General features: G+C 39.9%; 1 protein-coding gene across 1 annotated transcript; it reads right to left on the bottom strand.

Annotated features, from left to right (window-relative positions):
• Positions 1 to 183: 183 nt before the first annotated feature.
• LOC147796072 (tyrosine-protein kinase STK-like) lies at positions 184 to 17,048 on the bottom strand. The gene is made up of 12 exons (XM_087148557.1): positions 16,878 to 17,048; positions 12,811 to 12,968; positions 11,992 to 12,091; positions 11,342 to 11,437; positions 7,850 to 7,953; positions 7,549 to 7,698; positions 7,144 to 7,299; positions 6,750 to 6,895; positions 6,107 to 6,220; positions 5,447 to 5,600; positions 4,904 to 5,035; positions 184 to 4,428 (listed from the first exon to the last, which is right to left on the bottom strand). Exons 2-12 carry the CDS (start codon positions 12,959 to 12,961, stop codon positions 4,220 to 4,222), a joined length of 1,512 nt encoding a protein of 503 aa, XP_087004683.1. The 5' UTR covers positions 12,962 to 12,968; positions 16,878 to 17,048; the 3' UTR covers positions 184 to 4,219.
• Between the last annotated feature and the right edge of the window lie 1,495 nt (positions 17,049 to 18,543).

Below are 18,543 nucleotides of genomic sequence, written 5' to 3' on the forward strand. Positions count from 1 at the left end.
GAATTATCAAAAATCATGTTCCTGATCAATAATTGATATGTCAAGAACAGTAGACTGGTACAAGATTTGCACATGTAAGGCACAAAATTGATGAATTAAATTCACTTTTAACATTTGGTAAAAGCATTGGTCTGTTTTGGGTTGGCTGCTGAGTACATCCTTTTTGTTTGAAATGTTTTTAAAAAGAAACAATATTTATGGACGAATATATGAAACAGCTGACATTGGAACTTAAGCTGATGTCAGAAAGATATCAGACTGCTGCCACACATTAAAGTCGGTTACCATCCAACAGATAGCCTCATGGTGGATCACCAAAATTGGGTTATAAATGGCATTAATGAGGAATAGGTCAATATGGTTTAACAGGAAAAACAGGCATTTTAATGCTGCAGTATTTGAAATTTTCACATGCTTTTTTCACATGCAATTGGTCATCAAATTGATCTGAAACACATGCGACATACATGTATATACAAATTCATAAAAACAGTTTTTACTGATGTGTTTCATCAGGACACTGATCCACGAAGAACTGTACTGCTGCACCTCTAATTTTTCTCTCTTTTTCTAACATGAATAAAAGTGGTCCAGTGGTTAGGCCTCTGGACTGAGAGGTCCTGGGGTCAAATCCCAACCAGTTCCTTCTTCATACAATTTTTAAGATCCATACTTTTCAATCTGTAAGATAAGTATATGGTCCGAGCATATGTTACTAAGAAAATCAAGTGGTCCAGTGGTTAGGACTCTGAACTCTGGACTAAGAGGTCCTGGGTTCAAATCCCAACAGTTCCTTTTTCATAACATTTTTAAGATCCATACCTTTCAATCTGTAAGATAAGTATATGGTCAGAGCATATGTAACTAAGAAAATCAAGTGGTCCAATGGTTAGGACTCTGAACTCTGGACTGAGAGGTCCTGGGTTCAAATCCCAACTGTTCCTTTTTCATACAATTTTTAAGATCCATACCTTTCAATCTGTAAGATAAGTATATGGTCCGAGCATATGTTACGAAGAAAATCAAGTGGTCCTGTGGTTAGGACTCTGAACTCTGGACTGAGAGGTCCTGGGTTTAAATCCCAACTGTTCCTTTTTCATACAATTTTTAAGATCCATACCTTTCAATCTGTAAGATAAGTATATGGTCCGAGCATACGTTACTAAGAAAATCAAGTGGTCCAGTGGTTAGGACTCTGAACTCTGGACTGAGAGGTCCTGGGTTCAAATCCCAACCAGTTCCTTTTTCATACAATTTTTAAGATCCATACCTTTCAATCTTAAAGATAAATATATGGTCCGAGCATATGTTACTAAGAAAATCAAGTGGTCCAGTGGTTAGGACTCTGAACTCTGGACTGAGAGGTCCTGAGTTCAAATCCCAGTGAAGTAGGGGCTTTTCTTTTAATCAGTCTTAAATAAAAAAAATTAAAACCAAAACTCTTTTTCACGCTAGCTTGTTTAGCTAGCTTGTTACCCTGCTGGGGATTGAACCTGCTTCTGGAGGGTTCTCGTCCCACCAGGGTGGTTCCACCAGGCAGCAAGCTAACCTGTTGAGCCACTTGGGTCCCCCAACTACAGATGTTCGTTTCTTATATATAAAGATTAGATTCATACTTAGAAAATTTGTCAGCATTCTCCAACAGTTGACTAGAACACGAGAAGTAGACAGGTCTGGACCACTTCAACTGAAGTAGAGAATTTCACGAGACAACTTTAATACTACTGGGTGCTTAACAGAGCAAGACCATTTCTCTTACGACTCAAACTTTGGCGATAAATATTAGAAATACAATGTCAAAGTCTGTGTACACTGTATTGAACTAAGTTCAATTTAAGTGGTATATACACATAACAAAGATCTTGCCATAAATGATGATACACCTATATTCAAAATTTCTTGCAAGGGTTATGCATACGATTGAGAGAAAACAAAATTTGCAATGTTTAGTTTTCATTCTTATCCAAGTAATATATGACATTTTTTCCCCAGTCCTTTTCTCACCAAACTAATCAACCACAAAACTTGAACGGCAGTCCAGTCCAAAATGCTCTCTGAAAAATATTCCACAGCTGTCGGGTATCCTGCGTACATGCACAAAGTTAATAGTACATCATGAAAAAGTACTGAACAATTCCTGGAAAATATTTAGAGTACTTTTGAAGGATGACAACTAGAAAGGATAACAAAAAAATGAACAAATGTTCATTTCACCAAGAAAAGCAATAAATACATGCTCAGATGTACCATTATATACCAAAAAGTAACGGTCTGAATAATACTCCTATACATTGTATGTACCTCGCAAATCAAGTAATCAAATACACCATTTTACAGTAGTTCTATTTACAATTCATATACATGTACATATCTTTTATATTTACTCAGGGTTTCATTATACAGAGTTCCGTAGCAGGAAAAATGCAAGTTGTTACATGATCCAAAAAAAAAACCAATCTTGGACATAGCCACCAGTGAGCTGTGCTTCAGATCATCGGCCAATATACACATTCCAACTGTAGCATTTGTCCGTTTGCCAATGACAGATCACAATTTAAAAAAAAAATGCTCTTGATCTACAAGTACAGTCTTGAAAGATTCATCAATTTCAATTAATTATTATAAATATACATGATATTTTTCACTGAATATAAAACAAATATCTGATATATAAAATGACAGATGAAACAGTAAGATCAAAATATGTCGGCAAAAGCATAGTGGAGCATTTTAGTGTGAATAACATTATTTCTATTACTCATCTTATTTCTGGAATAACTTGGCATTTTCCAACAGGAAAACCTCTGCTACTAAAAATTGTCTTCAAGCGAAAATGGAAGGTCGGTGAGTTCTGACCTCACCCTTCATCAACAAGAAGCAGAAAAGTACTTTTTGTCATCGTCAAGTCCACAAATTACTTCCAAGACTTGAGGAGCTTCAAATATTAATTGTTTCATCCTTCAACGAGTTGTCAAGCCCCAGGTTGGACTTTTGTTTAAAGTCTAGCTCATGATCGGCCCCGGGCTGAAGTGCACCCCCAATCGGCAAAAAGAAAGACAGGTGTTTACAAGTGGGTTCTTGTACACGTTCTGTACGCAACGACCATACATGCCGGAGTAAATTAGTTACGCGTACTCAGTGTGCTCCGCGTCAAACGCGCATATATACTTGAACGGTTCACGGCGCGTCTATGTGGTAAGTGCCAAAAAAAAAAACACCCTCTTTTGTTCCGCTTGGAGCAGATTATCACTGCATCAACATGCACAAATTGATAGCAACCAATCCACCAAAAATGCACAGTATTCACTGTATTTGTCCCCAAGTTGCAAACTTTAAAGCTGTTTGTCTGTACAAAAGTGACCTATATTCACTGTACACTGGTTTGAACAAAGCTTTGTTGGTTTTTGAAAACTTGTTAATGCATTTACAGTACATAAGTTCATGTCCACCAGGACTGTACCTGGAATACATTTTTCAAGCAGCCGCTCATTTTGATATCTCCTCGAAAAACAGCACGTTTCCATCAAAGTTTATCGCTTCTCCAGTTATCTGTCTTAATTTTGGCCAATTGAGAGTGCAGTTTGTGGGAAGCTAATAATTCTGTCATTTGCTGCTAAATTCTGTTACATGTATCGCCAGCCATCAGCTGCCATCTTGCAAAACCCTAGAGTAAGTTTCCTAGACCAAGATTGGCTGGCTCGTGACATTTCTGCTTTTAGGAAAGCCATATGCTACAGTCCCATTGAGACCAGACTGCCCACAACCTGTGTTTTAAGAGCCACCTCCCCATTCTCAAAAGCAGGCAAGTTTATATATCTTACAGTAGTGGAGACTTACACAGTGATTGGCTGTACTGGAAACTCACTGTCAGTGCTGAAGCTAATCTACCAATTCCGTTCAATTACAAACCTGATCATACATCGTGGTTACACTGTGTAGTCAGTTTAAACTTTTGTTTCATTGCCAAGTAACAATTAGGAAGTCACTGTAAACTTGATCTTGACATTTTTCATCTTGTTTCAAAGCAGCCAATGTTAAAAACAGTGGCACTCGCAACATCAAAGTACCACTCTACCTAACCAGAAGCAACGCAGATTCCATTAGCCGACAAGTGCAAGTCTTAAATGTTTGGCTTGAGATCAATAAATAAAGGCACCTTTAACACAGGCCATCTGTGTGCACAGTCATGAAAACCGGAAAGACTATGACCGGCCAACCTTTAGAATCCTTCGGGGTCTTTATACTCCGGTTCCTGTGAGACAAAGTAATCGTCCAGGTAATTGTAGAGGAACTCAAAGGTGGGTCGGTCTTGGGGTACCTCCAGCCAGCATTTGCGCATTATTCTGTACAGGGAGTCCGGGCAGTGTTGGGGTTTGGTCATTCGGTAGCCGCGCTGGACCTGGTCAAGCACCTCTGCATTGGTCAGTCCTGCAATTTTTCGAACGACAACATTTATTTTTCCAACAATCAACTGTCTTAAATAGGAAATTACAGCATTAAACAAGTGTCGTAGCCGAGCTTATCTTAAGTCCTCTGAAAGTTCATCAGAAATCATCTGATCTTGAGCTACCTCAGGTACTCAAAGGAGCTCTGACAGAAACATTCTTCTGTCATTGTTTGCCCTGTTCCTCACGAATGGTCTTGTCACAAGAATTTGGAAGGGAATTGTGGTAAATTTTTAGTATGTATCAACAAAGTTGTTAGTGGATTTGCAATCACTGCCCTCAAGTAGCCCTGCCAAAGACTCCATCACGGAAAAAAAGCTGTCAAAATCTCTTTGGGAAATGTTTCCATCATCAGTCAAAATCAATTTATGAAAGAATTGATGCCACTGCCAAACACCTTGTTCAACAAAAGAAATTCGGGAGAAAAAAAAATTGTATTTCCATGGTGGCCTCCTCACCTGGATAAGGCATCATCCCCTTGGTGACGACCTCTGCGACCAGCACGGCAAACGACCACACATCTGATTTGATGCTGTAAGTGCCATAGAGGGCAGCCTCTGGGGCTGTCCACTTGACTGGAAACTTGTTTCCTTAAGAGAGGAGATCAAGATGCATAGAAAAAAAAAACATTTCAAAAATTGAGAACAGAAGCATTTTAAAGAACACAATAACTACGGTGTATTGGAGTAATAAATGGAACCCAGGAACAAAGGCTTGGCAAATGGAAGTTGAATATTCACAGCATTTGTAAAGAGTCCTGGGCCAAATTGCTATAAGTTCCACAAGCATGGTGGCTGAAGTCAATCCATAATGCCTATCCTAGTGGTACAGCAGAAACTTCAATGGAGACTGCATTATCTTCGACGAACACAAGAGAGATATACAAATTCCATGCATGAAAGTTAAGACCGTAATATTATCTGTAATCTTCAGAGGAATGTGCGTCTTTCCCCCAACAGACATGTCACCGGTAGCTAAGACCCCAACCATAGTCCTTCTACCTTTTCTTGCTACGTAGTTCTCATCTAGTACAAGTTTGGCCAAACCAAAGTCGGCTATCTTGACCAGGTTGTTCTCTCCCACCAGGATGTTGCGGGCGGCTAGGTCCCGATGGACGTAGCCGCGATTCTCCAGGAAACTCATCCCTTGGGCAATCTGGGTTCAAAAACAAGATGACGGCAATGTACTCAGGCCAGATGTGAACCAGTAAGCAATGACATTAAGCTCAAGTGCTGGACGGACCAAGTTATTCAACAATTTAATGTCAAACTGCTTTTTTTCGAGAACTCTGCTAATCTGTTATTCAGCAATATGCAAATTACGTTTCTTCTTGAAGTGTTGAATAAGTGGATACAAAAAAGTGAACTGAACGGAACAAGACAAATAAATCACGACCTCTAGAGACAGTTCATGACTAAACTTCAAAACTCAGTAATACAGTACCTTGGGCTTCCCGTAAATTATAAACTAAACTTTGAGGAGGGTTCTTAACATTTGTTTTTCAAAGATAAGGCTACTTCTTAACGTGTAACATGTCAGAAATGTATCAAAATATTTCGGTCTTCAGCAGCAAGAGAAGCTGAATTACACCTACTGATGAGGACTTGACCAATTGAGGACATTAATTGATCCTAAATTTCAAAGGGGGTGGAGACTCGCACCTGGGCAGTCATGTCAACGAGGACACGCAAGCTGAGATATTTCCCGTCCCCTTCTCGGAGGTATGTAAGAAGCGCTCCGTTCTTCATGAGCTCTGTGACGATGTAGATGGGTTCCTGAGAGGTGAGAAGTGTGGCTATTAGGCAGTGTTGTAGTTGAGTCACGCATGTCGGATCTGAGTCCGAGTCCAGAATTTCAAGCCCAAGTCCGAGTTCTGGACTCCAGTCATATAACACTGCTGTTAGGTGACATTGTTTGGCCATATGTTTGCTGTTGCTTGGTCAGTCACGAGATCAAATGTTTGAAATAATGTACTTTAACCAGTTAACGTCGGATTTTCTTACCTGAAAAAGATGCCCGGGGCGGGTTATTTTCCTGCCCTTAATTATGACTTAACCAAGCATGACAAATAATACGTTAATCACGGAAATGAAAAAAAAGTCTTAAACAAGTGTACACTTTTTTCAGTGGAAAAAATAAGGAAAATTGTGTGTGTTAAAATGTCATCCAGCGTCAAGTGGTTGAAGTCTTTAAAATGAAAGTAAAGTCTGCGGCAGACATGACAATAGTCTAGACATTAAACTGCTCTTAAGCTAAGGAGTATTTTTTCTGCGGAACATCTCACTTTCACAGTTGCATATTTACCTTCTCGGAGCATATGCCATAAAGGTTGACTAGTTTGGCGTGTCTCATCTCCTTCATGATGTTGGCTTCTGCTAGGAATGCCTCGGGAGACATCGTTCCTTCTTTTAGTGTCTTGACAGCAACTGGCGTTTTGCTGTTCCAAATTGCTGCAAAAAAAAAAGAAAAGAAATCACGGCACTCTGCTATTATCTGGCCTTCAGGACAGCTGAACGTTTTTGGCAGTTCACTGCAAGTATTGGCTCAACATTTCCAACAGAGAGTATTCCTCACTGAGGGCATAACTTAAATCAAGAGCAAAATTCAGACTGTTAACAATCAAGGAACCAGGTCAAAATTGCTCAGGTGTCGAGTGTTTTTTTCAAATTGAATGACAACTATGGGACACACTACCCACCTTTCCACACTTCGCCAAACTGGCCGGAACCCAACTTTGACACCAACACCATTGAGCTGCGGTCGATCTCCCAGATGTCTCTGCCTAACGTTTTCGTGGTGGGACTTTCCTTCGGACACGAATCGGTAAGCCGACAACACAGACCAGCGTTGTCACCTGCAGATACCGAAGAAAGGTTGACAAATTTTGAAAGGCGAAAAGTGGTGAAAATACAAGAATTTACGTATTGCACCGTGACAGTTTCCTTGTCACTTTTGCTGCATGTGCATATATGCAATTCACACATTTCACACACACATAAAGCTGGTTTGCATTTCTTCCACAACGCACTCTTCAAATTACCACTCTGAGTTTTGTCCTACAAGTAAAATGGCGTATTGCACCAAACGTTGTCCATGAACGTACCTCCTCTGTAGAATTCTACCACATCTTGTAAGGTGGGGAATTTCTTGTGGGCTGAAATGTAAAATTCTCCATCGGTTGATTTATTAATGCGGTAATTTTTGACGTTGGGAAATCCACTGCTTTCGTCTCTGACTGACAAGGCATATGTTCCTGCCAAACACAGAAAAAAAAAAGTCCTAGTTACTTTAGAGAAATTGCACTTTACATGCACAGTATGACCCAAAATTTAGTGGAGCACTCATGCAATGATGCATTGAAAGTGATCTGTGAGTCAAATAATCCCGTTGAATCCATACAGTACCAGGCTTGGTTTCGCTTTCACGGATCAGAAATGTTCCTGGCGCCAGGCTAGGCACCATCAGACGATTTGCGGCATCGCTTCGCGTGCAGTCGCGGAAAAACCAGCTGGGGATATACAGAGAAAGGGAAAGGACAGAAATGTCTGTTATTTGCAAACAAAGCCGGCATAAGAAAACTCAGCCTAGGGGAGATGAAATGGTATCAGTTTCTGGTAAAGTTGAAAGCTGTTTGGAAATGCCTTAAATCAATATGTGAAAATGTAATCTGTATGACCTTGTTCATTTCATGTCACACTAAAACACATCCTTGAATGTACGGTATTCATTTCCTGGAAGCATCATAAGTGGACCGGTACGTTTTGCTCATGTGAAATACATCTAGTCACTGTCATTTCAACCTGCCAGTTTTACACTGACGGCACATTCATCAAATGTCTTGCATCAAAATTAATTTCAGTGGGGAAAAAAGGCCTTGTCAATTAGTGTGGAGACTGAAGAAAATTTTTTTTGTGTGTGAACAATCTACAAGAATATGTTTCTTTATTCTTTCACGGCACTGCATTGCTCATCAACAAACAATCAAACAATTTCAGGAGTTAATTAATACATAAAAAAGCCTTTTAAAAAAAAAAGGCTATCTTGTGGGTTTAATCAAGGGGCCTTTTAACATTTTTCAAATAGCGCCATCAATCGAGCCCGGTGCTCTTTAAGTAATAACTCGCTACTTTTGAAGTCTGACAGGAACTTTAATCTTGTCCTCAACAGTGGTGGAGTCAGTTGCCCTGACTTTCGTGAGGTCAGTTCCTTCAAGTGCATTACAGACCAATGAGAGAGTACATCTTTAAACCTTTAAACCTCTCTGGGGTTTTTATGTGCCATTTAAAGCTTCCAATATAGCAGATACATATATGAAGTGATAGTAGAGGTACATGTGAATCTTGATTAACCCTAACCCTACATAATAGTTGTAGTAAAATGTAGTATTCAGTCCTGTCGCTTGTAAGAGGTCATGACCTTAATGTTCTCTGATGCCATAAGATACAATACATGTAGATAAGACAATGTAGCATACAGTGCTGTGGCACTATGAATGCACGGCTTTATTGTTCTCTGTACGAGTAACAATGGAAGTAACCTAGACAGAAGTACTAATTTGTAGGGCTAGGTCCTTCAGGCTCAGACTTCTACTTAGTATTTTGTAGTACTGAGTTTTGTAAGCCACACAATATGCTTGGCGGCTAGGGTTAAAGAAAGGAACAATGAGCATGAGGGCAAAACAACAAAGCAACCCTGCCAGTAACCATGGTAACAAGAATGGCAACCATGATTACCAAAGAGAACCTTTGAACACTGCGCCTAGAATGGTGATGCATCAGTGAACACCAAATCCCCATCCAACAGTCGGTAATTAGCCAGACTCTGATTGGGGTTTTGAGCCTCCTGCATGACATTACTGGGGCAACTAAAAGCCATGGGAGGAGAGCGATGGGTCTTGTTGGCAAACGAGAGGAAATTGGCTCTCCCTAATGATGACAAATTGACAATGTTCGATGGATGCATTTGACAATGGTTGTTGACTCTTGACCTGCAGCTTCACTGGATTGTACAAAGGCGGAGTTTATCTCAGGAAAAAAAGGCATGCTTAGAACTTAATTCAAGAACTAATGAATGTGTACCCAAAACAGGGTGTGGTAGATATTTGTCTTTCTGACGCAGTAACTCCAATCTCCACGTGGGACGTAATATCACCCAAAAGTTCACTAAATTATTGGATCTTGTTTCTTTGAAAGCTGAATATAAATGTACGGCTTCAGTTCCAAAGGTATTTGCAGCTGTAATCTTCAGTCGTAGGATTTTGTAGGATTCAGACTGGCACTTTTCTTGACTCCAGCAAGCAATCTCAACCACTGCTTTTTTGACAGAGAATTTGCCAGTTTTAGATCATTTACTTTTAACAGTAAGACCTTTTTTCCTGATGAAAAACATGTACGTTTGCCATCTTACACATCATTGCCTCAATTCCACACCAACTACAGGCAGCACTAGCTTCTACATTTTTAAAAGCTGCACCAAACATCAACTTCATCAAGATTCAACTCTTCGTATGGAAACTCAAGAATGTACCAGCACATGAACGCATGCAAGTTTTTTTTTCCTAAAAATAAATACTCTTTAACTGTAAAAAAAATAATTACGAACAGTTTGCATTGATTCCTCTATCGAAAATCTCTCTTTCCCATTGCCAAAGAAAAAAGAAAGAAAAAAAGAACGAACTAATGAAAATATACACAGTGGAGGCAAACATCTACGTGTATCAAAGCACCAATTTCTGTAAAGTTTAGACAGCATTGTGTAGTTTCACTTTTCATACACCTGACATACATGCAGCACTACATGTTCTTTCAGTAGGCCTGACATATTTATAAACCAAGCCATCTTTCTGCAATGCTGCTTATAAGCACATGACATACAGTAAAAGGCTTTGCAATTCAATGCACAAAGTAAACAGTGTACAAAGAGAATTCCATTTATCGACTACAAGTCCATGTCTTAACGGCAGGGGGAAATCCACAATTTCAGCATTTCTATCCTGAATGCCTACATGGATTTCCAATTCAGACAGGGAACAAAGGACAGAAATTTCAGAGTGAAAAGGTCAGAAGTATACAGCCCAGTGATGGCAAAAGATGAATGTAGGAACACTCACGCAGCAAAAAGGTGCAGGTGCATGCATGTACATGTATGCATCGTATACGTATACATGTCATATACCTACATGTGGGAAATTCAATATGCTCTACGCAAAAACACAGACTCTGAGTGTTTTTAGGATGCACAGAACTGAAGACAAAGCTCAAGATAACAGCATTAATTATCTAGCCACCTGTCCTGGAGGACAGGCAAAAACAAATGTGGAGAGGCGTTTTTTGCTCACTTAAAATTTACAATCCCCCTTTTTTTACATAAATATTTTTAACTGGGGCGGACAAGTCCCACATTTCCTTTCACTGCACGCAGTGGAAATACGGCCTCTGATACGTACATGTACAAGCAGAAACAGGGACGTGTCAGTGTCAAAATGATCCTTGGATACTGATGATGTCTTGGGCTGACTTGAGCACTATGAGCTTGGTACAGTACAGTATTTAACCAGCTAATGTTGGGTTATCCTCCCAGAAAAAGCTCCCCTGGGCTGGTTCATTTTTCATAAATTCTTCTACCTTGCAATTTATTTCTGACCCAACCAAGCACAACTTGTTAATAATTCAACCACAGAAATGAAAACGGAATTCTCAAACGAGTGTACACGTCCTCCGTGGAACAAATCAGGAAATATGTGTGTGTTTACATGTCATCGGGGGACAAGTGGTTAAATACAAGTACGGTTAACTTTTGCGATATAGTACTCTCTCTTTACAAAATAGTGTTATGAAAATCAACTTCTCAAAATAGAGGGTGGAGGATTTTTTTTTTCTAATTTGACAATGACTTACTCTTCTGCTTCCAAGCTCTTGACCTGGGCCACAAAGTTACTCGGAATGTAACCCTCGTTGTGTGTTACCAGGGACTTTGCCAGCCACCAGTCCCCACTGACGATAGAACAAGATGACGAATATAAGCATTAGCGGTCTTACGGGCATTAAAAGGACTTGCAATCCCAAAATGCAAGATTGGGATTAGATCTGGAAATCTCTCTTTGACACTTGCATCGATGATAAGCATTGTAAATGGTAAAAACGTGAAGAAAAGAATTGAAAGTTCACTTTAACTGGAGGAATCAATGAGAATTACATGTACATGTAAATAAGAAACGTGCTTGTTTGAAATGCTTGCTCGGGATAGCAAAATTCATCCAACTCCTCATGAAAAGAAACCTTAATATAAGAAATAAATCTTCCGTTTTTTGAAAAACCTCGTGTGTAAATAAGACAGGCAATTCATGTTCTTCCTTCAACATGTACTGATACTCAGTTACAATGTGATTGTTAAACAACTTAAAGGTCAAACCTACCAGGTACGTGTGACGTCAGACAGTTGCAAAACTATGAGCAACAATAAAACATATTACCTCCGGTACTTTTTGGATTCAAAACAGGTGTTTGTTTGCAAATACACGTATTAGTTAAAAACTCAGGGTAGTCACCTGTAATCGAGTATTTTGAGTTTCTCCCCTCGATCAAAGGACAGATCCCCCTCCGTGCGGGCCTCATATTTGTAGAGCGCCATGTAAATGTCTCTCTGGCCTGCAAGTGAAATACAATACACATCACAATGCTGGTGCAAATTCACAGGAGAGACTCAGAGCTCTGTTGTTTCCAAACACATATTTTTTATTTACCTTAAAGGAAAGCTGGTATTTTTTTTTTCACATAAAATGTACAATGTACTGGCAGCACAGGTATTAACAGGCTCTGGCTGTATCATCCCTGGGGTTTTTCACAACGTCATATCCCACATCGTGGCAGTTAACAATTATTTTGCCAAATGCGTATGTCTTTGTTTTGATGTTTCCACTGATTTTTCAAGGGAAATTACAGGTGGTGAAGAAATTGTTGAACACTGGCAGTTGGCGATCTCTGCATTAATCTGTAGAATGCCCAGGATGCGTGCATGCCTACCCACGTGCCCATATGCGCAAGATATCATATAAAGCTGGCTGCTGTCTAACGGTGAGTGTGAAGTGGTATTATGAGAGTACCAGTACATCGCCCTGTCATGTGATCGTTCTGGGCCAATGAAAACACAGTATTCAAGACAGAGATATGACAAGAGCGCATACATGTACAGCCCACAAAATGTGTTTCGTTGGCATAAAAACCACACTTTCAGAGAAAAAAAAGAAAGATTAAAATCCTGTATGGCAGAAATTCCAGAATGAAGCTAAAAACATTTAGTTTAACCAACCTCACAATTTTCTTTACAAGGAGAACAAAAATGACAACAACAAGAAAGGGGAACCTACCATCATCTTGAGGTCGAGGAAGGACAGCAGGTGGTGCAAGCGATCGTGGGGACTGATTGTATCTGTTGGTGTTATCGGCACCATTGGCACGAGTAGGGTGTCGTGCCTGGTAGTTGACCCCCTTTTGACATTTGTCAAACACTCCTCCCATTGTTAATCTGTATGCATACGTAGATGTAGATACAAAACTCACAGGACTGAATGCAGGTAAAGCGGAAAACAAAGAGATCATTGTACAAACGCAACAAAATGGAAGAGTTCCATATGGACGCCACTTGACACCATATACATGTACATGTATGTACAAATCCTATGCGACTGGTTTTACAAGTGAAACTTATGTTTTCTACATGAATACGTGTACCTCAATATTTTCCCTGCTAAATTTGATTTTTAGATCATTATTACTTTCAGATGGCTAACAAGTATCTGTAGGGGAAAATTAGAGCCATCCTTGTACATGTATGAAGTTCTCTCCAACAAAATGACTTTCCCTTCTTACTACATGTAGTTCACTTAAAGAAAGATTTGTAGATGACAGGTGTGCTCTGTGGGTGTGTGCTAAAAGGCAATCACGGATGAAATGTCCAGCTTTATATCCCCTTTTCAAAACAGTTTTCAACAGCTCTGAAACTAAAAAGGGTGAATAACTGATGGTATGTTAGGATTGGCAGATCATTAGTATGAGAGGCACAATCATGCAGATTCCTCCATAAACTTCAGCACAGCGTCTGTCTACACATGTATACCAATGTGAAGTTGGAGAAGTTATAGGTAATATTCTTGCAGCATGCTCAGCATGTCTAGACATAAAAACTTCTTTCTTTGCTTTATTAGCAGTGGATATCTGACCCTAAACCGGAGCCGACTTACTTTCTCTTTATGGCCAGCACAGCAACTGAACATACACAGTACAGTGAGTGCTTTGATATGTTCAGGACTAACAATGACTTTAAATTGTATAATGTACCGGTAGGCTATCATTTTTCCACCACGAAAGCTTGTGACTAATTACATGTTCACAATTACAGATAACAAACAGAAAAGTGCAAAATATCCTGCAGTTACCGGTAATTCAATTCATGGAAAGATTTCCATACATGGACATCAATTGACACCCTGTGCACATACCTATGGGACTGGCCTGAAAAATTCTAGATTGTTTTCTAAGTAAATGCTTCGATACTTTCCTTGCTAAATTTGACTTTCTGGGACGTTATCATGTACTGATGGCTTGTAAACCACTGCAAGAGGAAATCAGTGATGTCCGTACTTAGAAATCCTGCCCAATTGATGTAAATTTAAAACATATTGAAATATTGAAAGGAAGATAGCTTCTACGGTGTATGTATGCGCATGTACATGTAAGCCTACATGTAAATGTACTACTAGCAACTTGGTCATACTGGGACTTTTGGAGTGAGGAAAAAAATTGAAATTCGAAGGTGCAGCCACAAATTTTGAAAAAGCTTTAAAGGAGCAACTCCAATGGTTTTAAAAGTTTTTAAAATAAACTATGATTGTGTTTCATGTGTAATAAATTACACATTCATTACCAAATCATGTCTGTATTTCATCTCATCTGTACTTTTTGTAATTTTGCCGAAACTTTTGAACGTTGCCTTTGAGTTTTATGAAAAATTTCCACAATCCGACCATTAACGGTGCTGTGGAGAAACAAAATTTGTATGATATAATACTGGAGAAAACACTGAAACTGGTATCCATGGCACAACTGGTTCCGCTACAAATGTACATGTACACGTGAACATGGAGCTTCATACATGTACATGTGTGTGTACCGTGTACCGGGGATCGTTCTGTGTGCCGGGTCTACTGTGCCGCATTTGCATTATCTCTTTTCCGTCTAGTACATGTAGGTTGTGCGCCTTTCTTCATGATTTACAATAATGCCGAAATCGTGCGTCATTGGTGGATTTAAACATTTTACAACAAGTTCGTGCTGTCGTCAGCAGCTAAGTGTGCTTTGCATGCCTAAAGCACACGCACTGTGGTATTTCCTCCCCACGGTAATACATCACAGAAATCAATATTCATTAGATGCTAATGAGTCCCGATGACACGTCCATTTTTACAATACCCGACTGGACTAGCAGGAAAAATGGGTACAAAAAACTGTGTTTTATTAACAAAAAGATGTGTACTGCCAGGAAGAAACTGATGTGCCACTTTTTATTAGACTTGGCTCTTTTGAATTGGATTCAATATGAGAAACATCAGCATCATTGGAGTTTGGTCTTTGATAAAATCTCAAGTCTGAATCATAATAGCTAGGTTCATGGACCCAGACGTTGGTGGCGCTATTCCTGATATGCTATTTCTTAAATCTTTGTGTGACCATCGTTTTTACCTTAATTAGTACCAAAAAGGTGTTTTTACCACGAATGAAAATGTGATTTTTGAATTCTACGGACTTTAATTGACTTTAAAAACTTCGAATCCGCAGTAAAACTTGCCAAAAATATTTATTCATCCCACAAAATGACATGGCAACGTTCACAGAAATGCCAATTCCAGACAAAGACCGAAATATCCTTACATGTACACTGTACCTTGATTTCATTTGTTCATCTTACCTGTGGTACATGTTTGATTAGATAAATTTGCATTAAAGAAGAAAACTGAAACATGTGGTTGTCACATGCATTATCATTAATTACTTTGCACATTTTCATTATCAGGGTCAAATCCATCATTACAACCGGGGGGGGGGGGAAGGGTGCTGAGAGCCTCCCCAGGATTGGGGAAATTTTGGTTCACTCCCTTTCCCACAAATTCCAGTCATGCCAGCTCCACATTGTACGTGGATACGGATATTTGAAACTATTTGTTACATGTACATGTATTTCACTGTGTGCATGTACATGTATGCATAAACCGAGTGAACAGGTGAAGATGCCTAAAAGGTCACAAGTATTTGTGACCCAGTCTGTGAAAATGAGTCTTAAGTCGCCAGAGCCACTTTGGAGTAAAAAGTCCTTTAGAATAATTTTGCGCAGTGAAAACCGATAGGAACCCACAGCTTTTTTCACCATGGAGTATCCACTTTCATCAGTATGCCAAACTGAGTGATAAAACAAAAACTCAATTTGCTCTTTCCAATACAAATGAAAACTCCAAAGTGGCTCTGGCAACTTAAGACTCATTTTCACAGAGTGGGCCACATTTAACCTAGGCTATTCTATGCATAGGCCTCTCTATCAATATACCGGTAACCTAGACTACGTCCTGAACAGTAAGGCACTACTCTGTAGGCCTTGCTGATCCCTGGCATTTGTTGGTTCCATACGAGACGGAGAAAACCACCATTTACTTTTTTTGATCACATCTTCCCCTAAAAAGCCCATAATAATAGGTAACGTACATAAAAGTACTGGGCATGTGTGCATGTTCTCAAGGGTAACCGACATTATTACAAAAAATGAGCTTTTTCCTACCCTCGACGATCCGTGTATCATACGTGCCTCGCATTCTGTGGCCGTACGTCACGTGACAAAAATAGGCACAGCGTAACAAGTGTTTATGTTGCTTTGGATACCAGACCCAATAATTCCAACTACTCTTGTTAAAATTATTAATTAAAGAGACATCAGGGAAATCTATGATCAGGGAACCACACTAATGCAGATGTAGAATTTGTTCCCTTATCACACTTATAATAGGAACAGGGTGCTAAATGTAATGAACCCCTTTCAAATGCTGTTGCGTATGGAACCATCAAACATCAGGAATCAGTAAAGCCTACGCGTACATAGTGCCTTACTGTTCAGGAAGTAGGTCTAGGCTACATAATAGGCCTAACTTTCGTTCAAGTCGTTCTAATCGCCTATGACATGATGGAGGTGGAAACCTATCATTTGAATGCAAATTTAAAGCCTTCTTAAGATAGAAGACATCTTAAAATAAAAACATCGGCATACACGACAAAGGCATTTCTCATACACCATCATGACAATGCATGCTATATCGCGTCATCTTCATGGTCATTCCGTTCATCATGTTCATGAATGATTCGTCGTGTTTGTGCCCCGTGGTTCGTAACTAACCTGTGGGGAGTTCGACCCAGTTGTTCCCACTGACAACAGCCCTGTTACATGTATCCCAGATTCGTTCCACCTCTGGAACCAAGTTTTTGCGGAAAATGAACCAAGAAATGTCAAAACAAAAACCGCTCAATCTCTTTAAGAAAACTTCACTTCCACTTTCCGGCTACTGTCTCCAACTCCTCGCGCTGCAACTTCCGCGTTCCGAGTTACTTTTTTTTCACTGGTTCGCACAGCTGTTTTGTTGTCTTCGTTCGACAGCGTATAGATTCCTGGAAATACCGGGTACCAGCTAAAGATAATGCATTGCGATATAAGAAGGCGAGAGGGCGCGCTTGCACCCATCCAGATGCCGCGTTGATGGAAGACACGTTAAACTTAAGGTATGGCCATGCAGTCCACTAACTCAAGTGAGAATTTCTGGCCAGCTCATTAGCATTAAAAGTGCGTCCCGCAGTATCTTTTGAAAACGGAGCTTTTATGGTACCCCAAACGGTGAGACTGTGTAAAGCTTTGCCAGGATCGACTCCCTGGTTCTTGGCCTTCCATCGGAGAACAGGATGGCTAAAACGTGCGGTTTAAATGTGGGCCTAAGTTAAGGGTTGCCACTTGAAAAAATGGCTGCAAGCAGACTTCGGAGAAATCCCATTTCGGGGGTGGTGGTTTTGTTTAGAATAATTAAAAATGTAATTGGTTAACCCATACTAAATTGAAAAGTAATCGGAAAATCAGGGACCAGACAATAATTGAATATGTGTTCCAGAAACCTCAGGCCAGGGATGTTGGTAAGCATGTTATTTTGGCCCTGAACAATGCCGATTTTTACACTGTTTTTAATGGGGCTTGAATTGGTGGACTGCACCTTCTAAGGCATTCTTATTAATTCAATTAGCAATGACAATCCAAGCGTTGCTCTTTGAGTGAGAACTTTGAGTGCATGGTGGGGAAATATTTCTGGGCAATAAGCGGAAGGCGGCAACCTTTAACCCCATGCTAATGCGTAACGCACGACTGAGAGACGGCTACAGAGCAGAGGGTTATTTAAATTCCCTTTGTGTCGGTCAGTATTACATCTTTAGTTGATTAAGCTTTAGTTAATTAGCAGGTAATCCCAGATGATGTTTTGATTTTTTGCCTTTCTGAATAAACCAATTTGCTTTGCGCCACAGGCTTAATCATCTTTGATGTAAAGCCTAATGCACCCGCATTAAAAATAGTTGCAATCAGCTTGGTCGAAGCTTCAAATACAGACAGTCATCTTGGTGGAACTTGTATCATTTGTTGACGCGAGGGCATTGTACGTTCGTCAAACGTCTAATTTCCGTAGTCGTTGCCGAGTGTGTACCCCGCCATGTTTGTTCTGGTTCGTTGCACCATTCATCAAGGGCTGATGTCCAAACAGTCTGCGATGACAAACAATTCGTAACATATTTCGAACATTCATACTCATATGTTTTGGTGGACGGGTTGTTGACGTGGTTATTTCATTACTGTCGGGGGGGGGATTTCATTGCTCGGATCTTTTTCTTGGGGGGGGGCTTTGTCTAGTGGAAGACGGTGTAGCTAATCGTGTAGGGATCTTATTTTGCTTGCACGGTAAAGGACAAAACAGAGATTATGGTTTCACTAACGGCGACAACTTTACCGGTACGAATCAAATTTCTCGGAC

The sequence above is a fragment of the Acanthaster planci genome, linkage group LG18, assembly GCF_054643075.1.
Source record: "Acanthaster planci isolate LZ-2023a linkage group LG18, COTS_SCS, whole genome shotgun sequence".
In the NCBI taxonomy this organism is placed as follows: Eukaryota; Metazoa; Echinodermata; class Asteroidea; order Valvatida; family Acanthasteridae; genus Acanthaster; species Acanthaster planci.

What these genes read in the sequence shown, in the direction of transcription:
- LOC147796072 (XM_087148557.1), bottom strand. Translation starts at nt 12,961, where the DNA reads ATGGGAGGAGTGTTTGACAAATGTCAAAAGGGGGTCAACTACCAGGCA. An exon ending in TCCTCGACCTCAAGATGATG is followed by an intron (nt 12,092 to 12,810) that starts GTAGGTTCCCCT and finishes TTTCACTTGCAG; the next exon opens with GCCAGAGAGACATTTACATG. An exon ending in GAACTACGTAGCAAGAAAAG is followed by an intron (nt 5,036 to 5,446) that starts GTAGAAGGACTA and finishes TCCTCTCTTAAG; the next exon opens with GAAACAAGTTTCCAGTCAAG.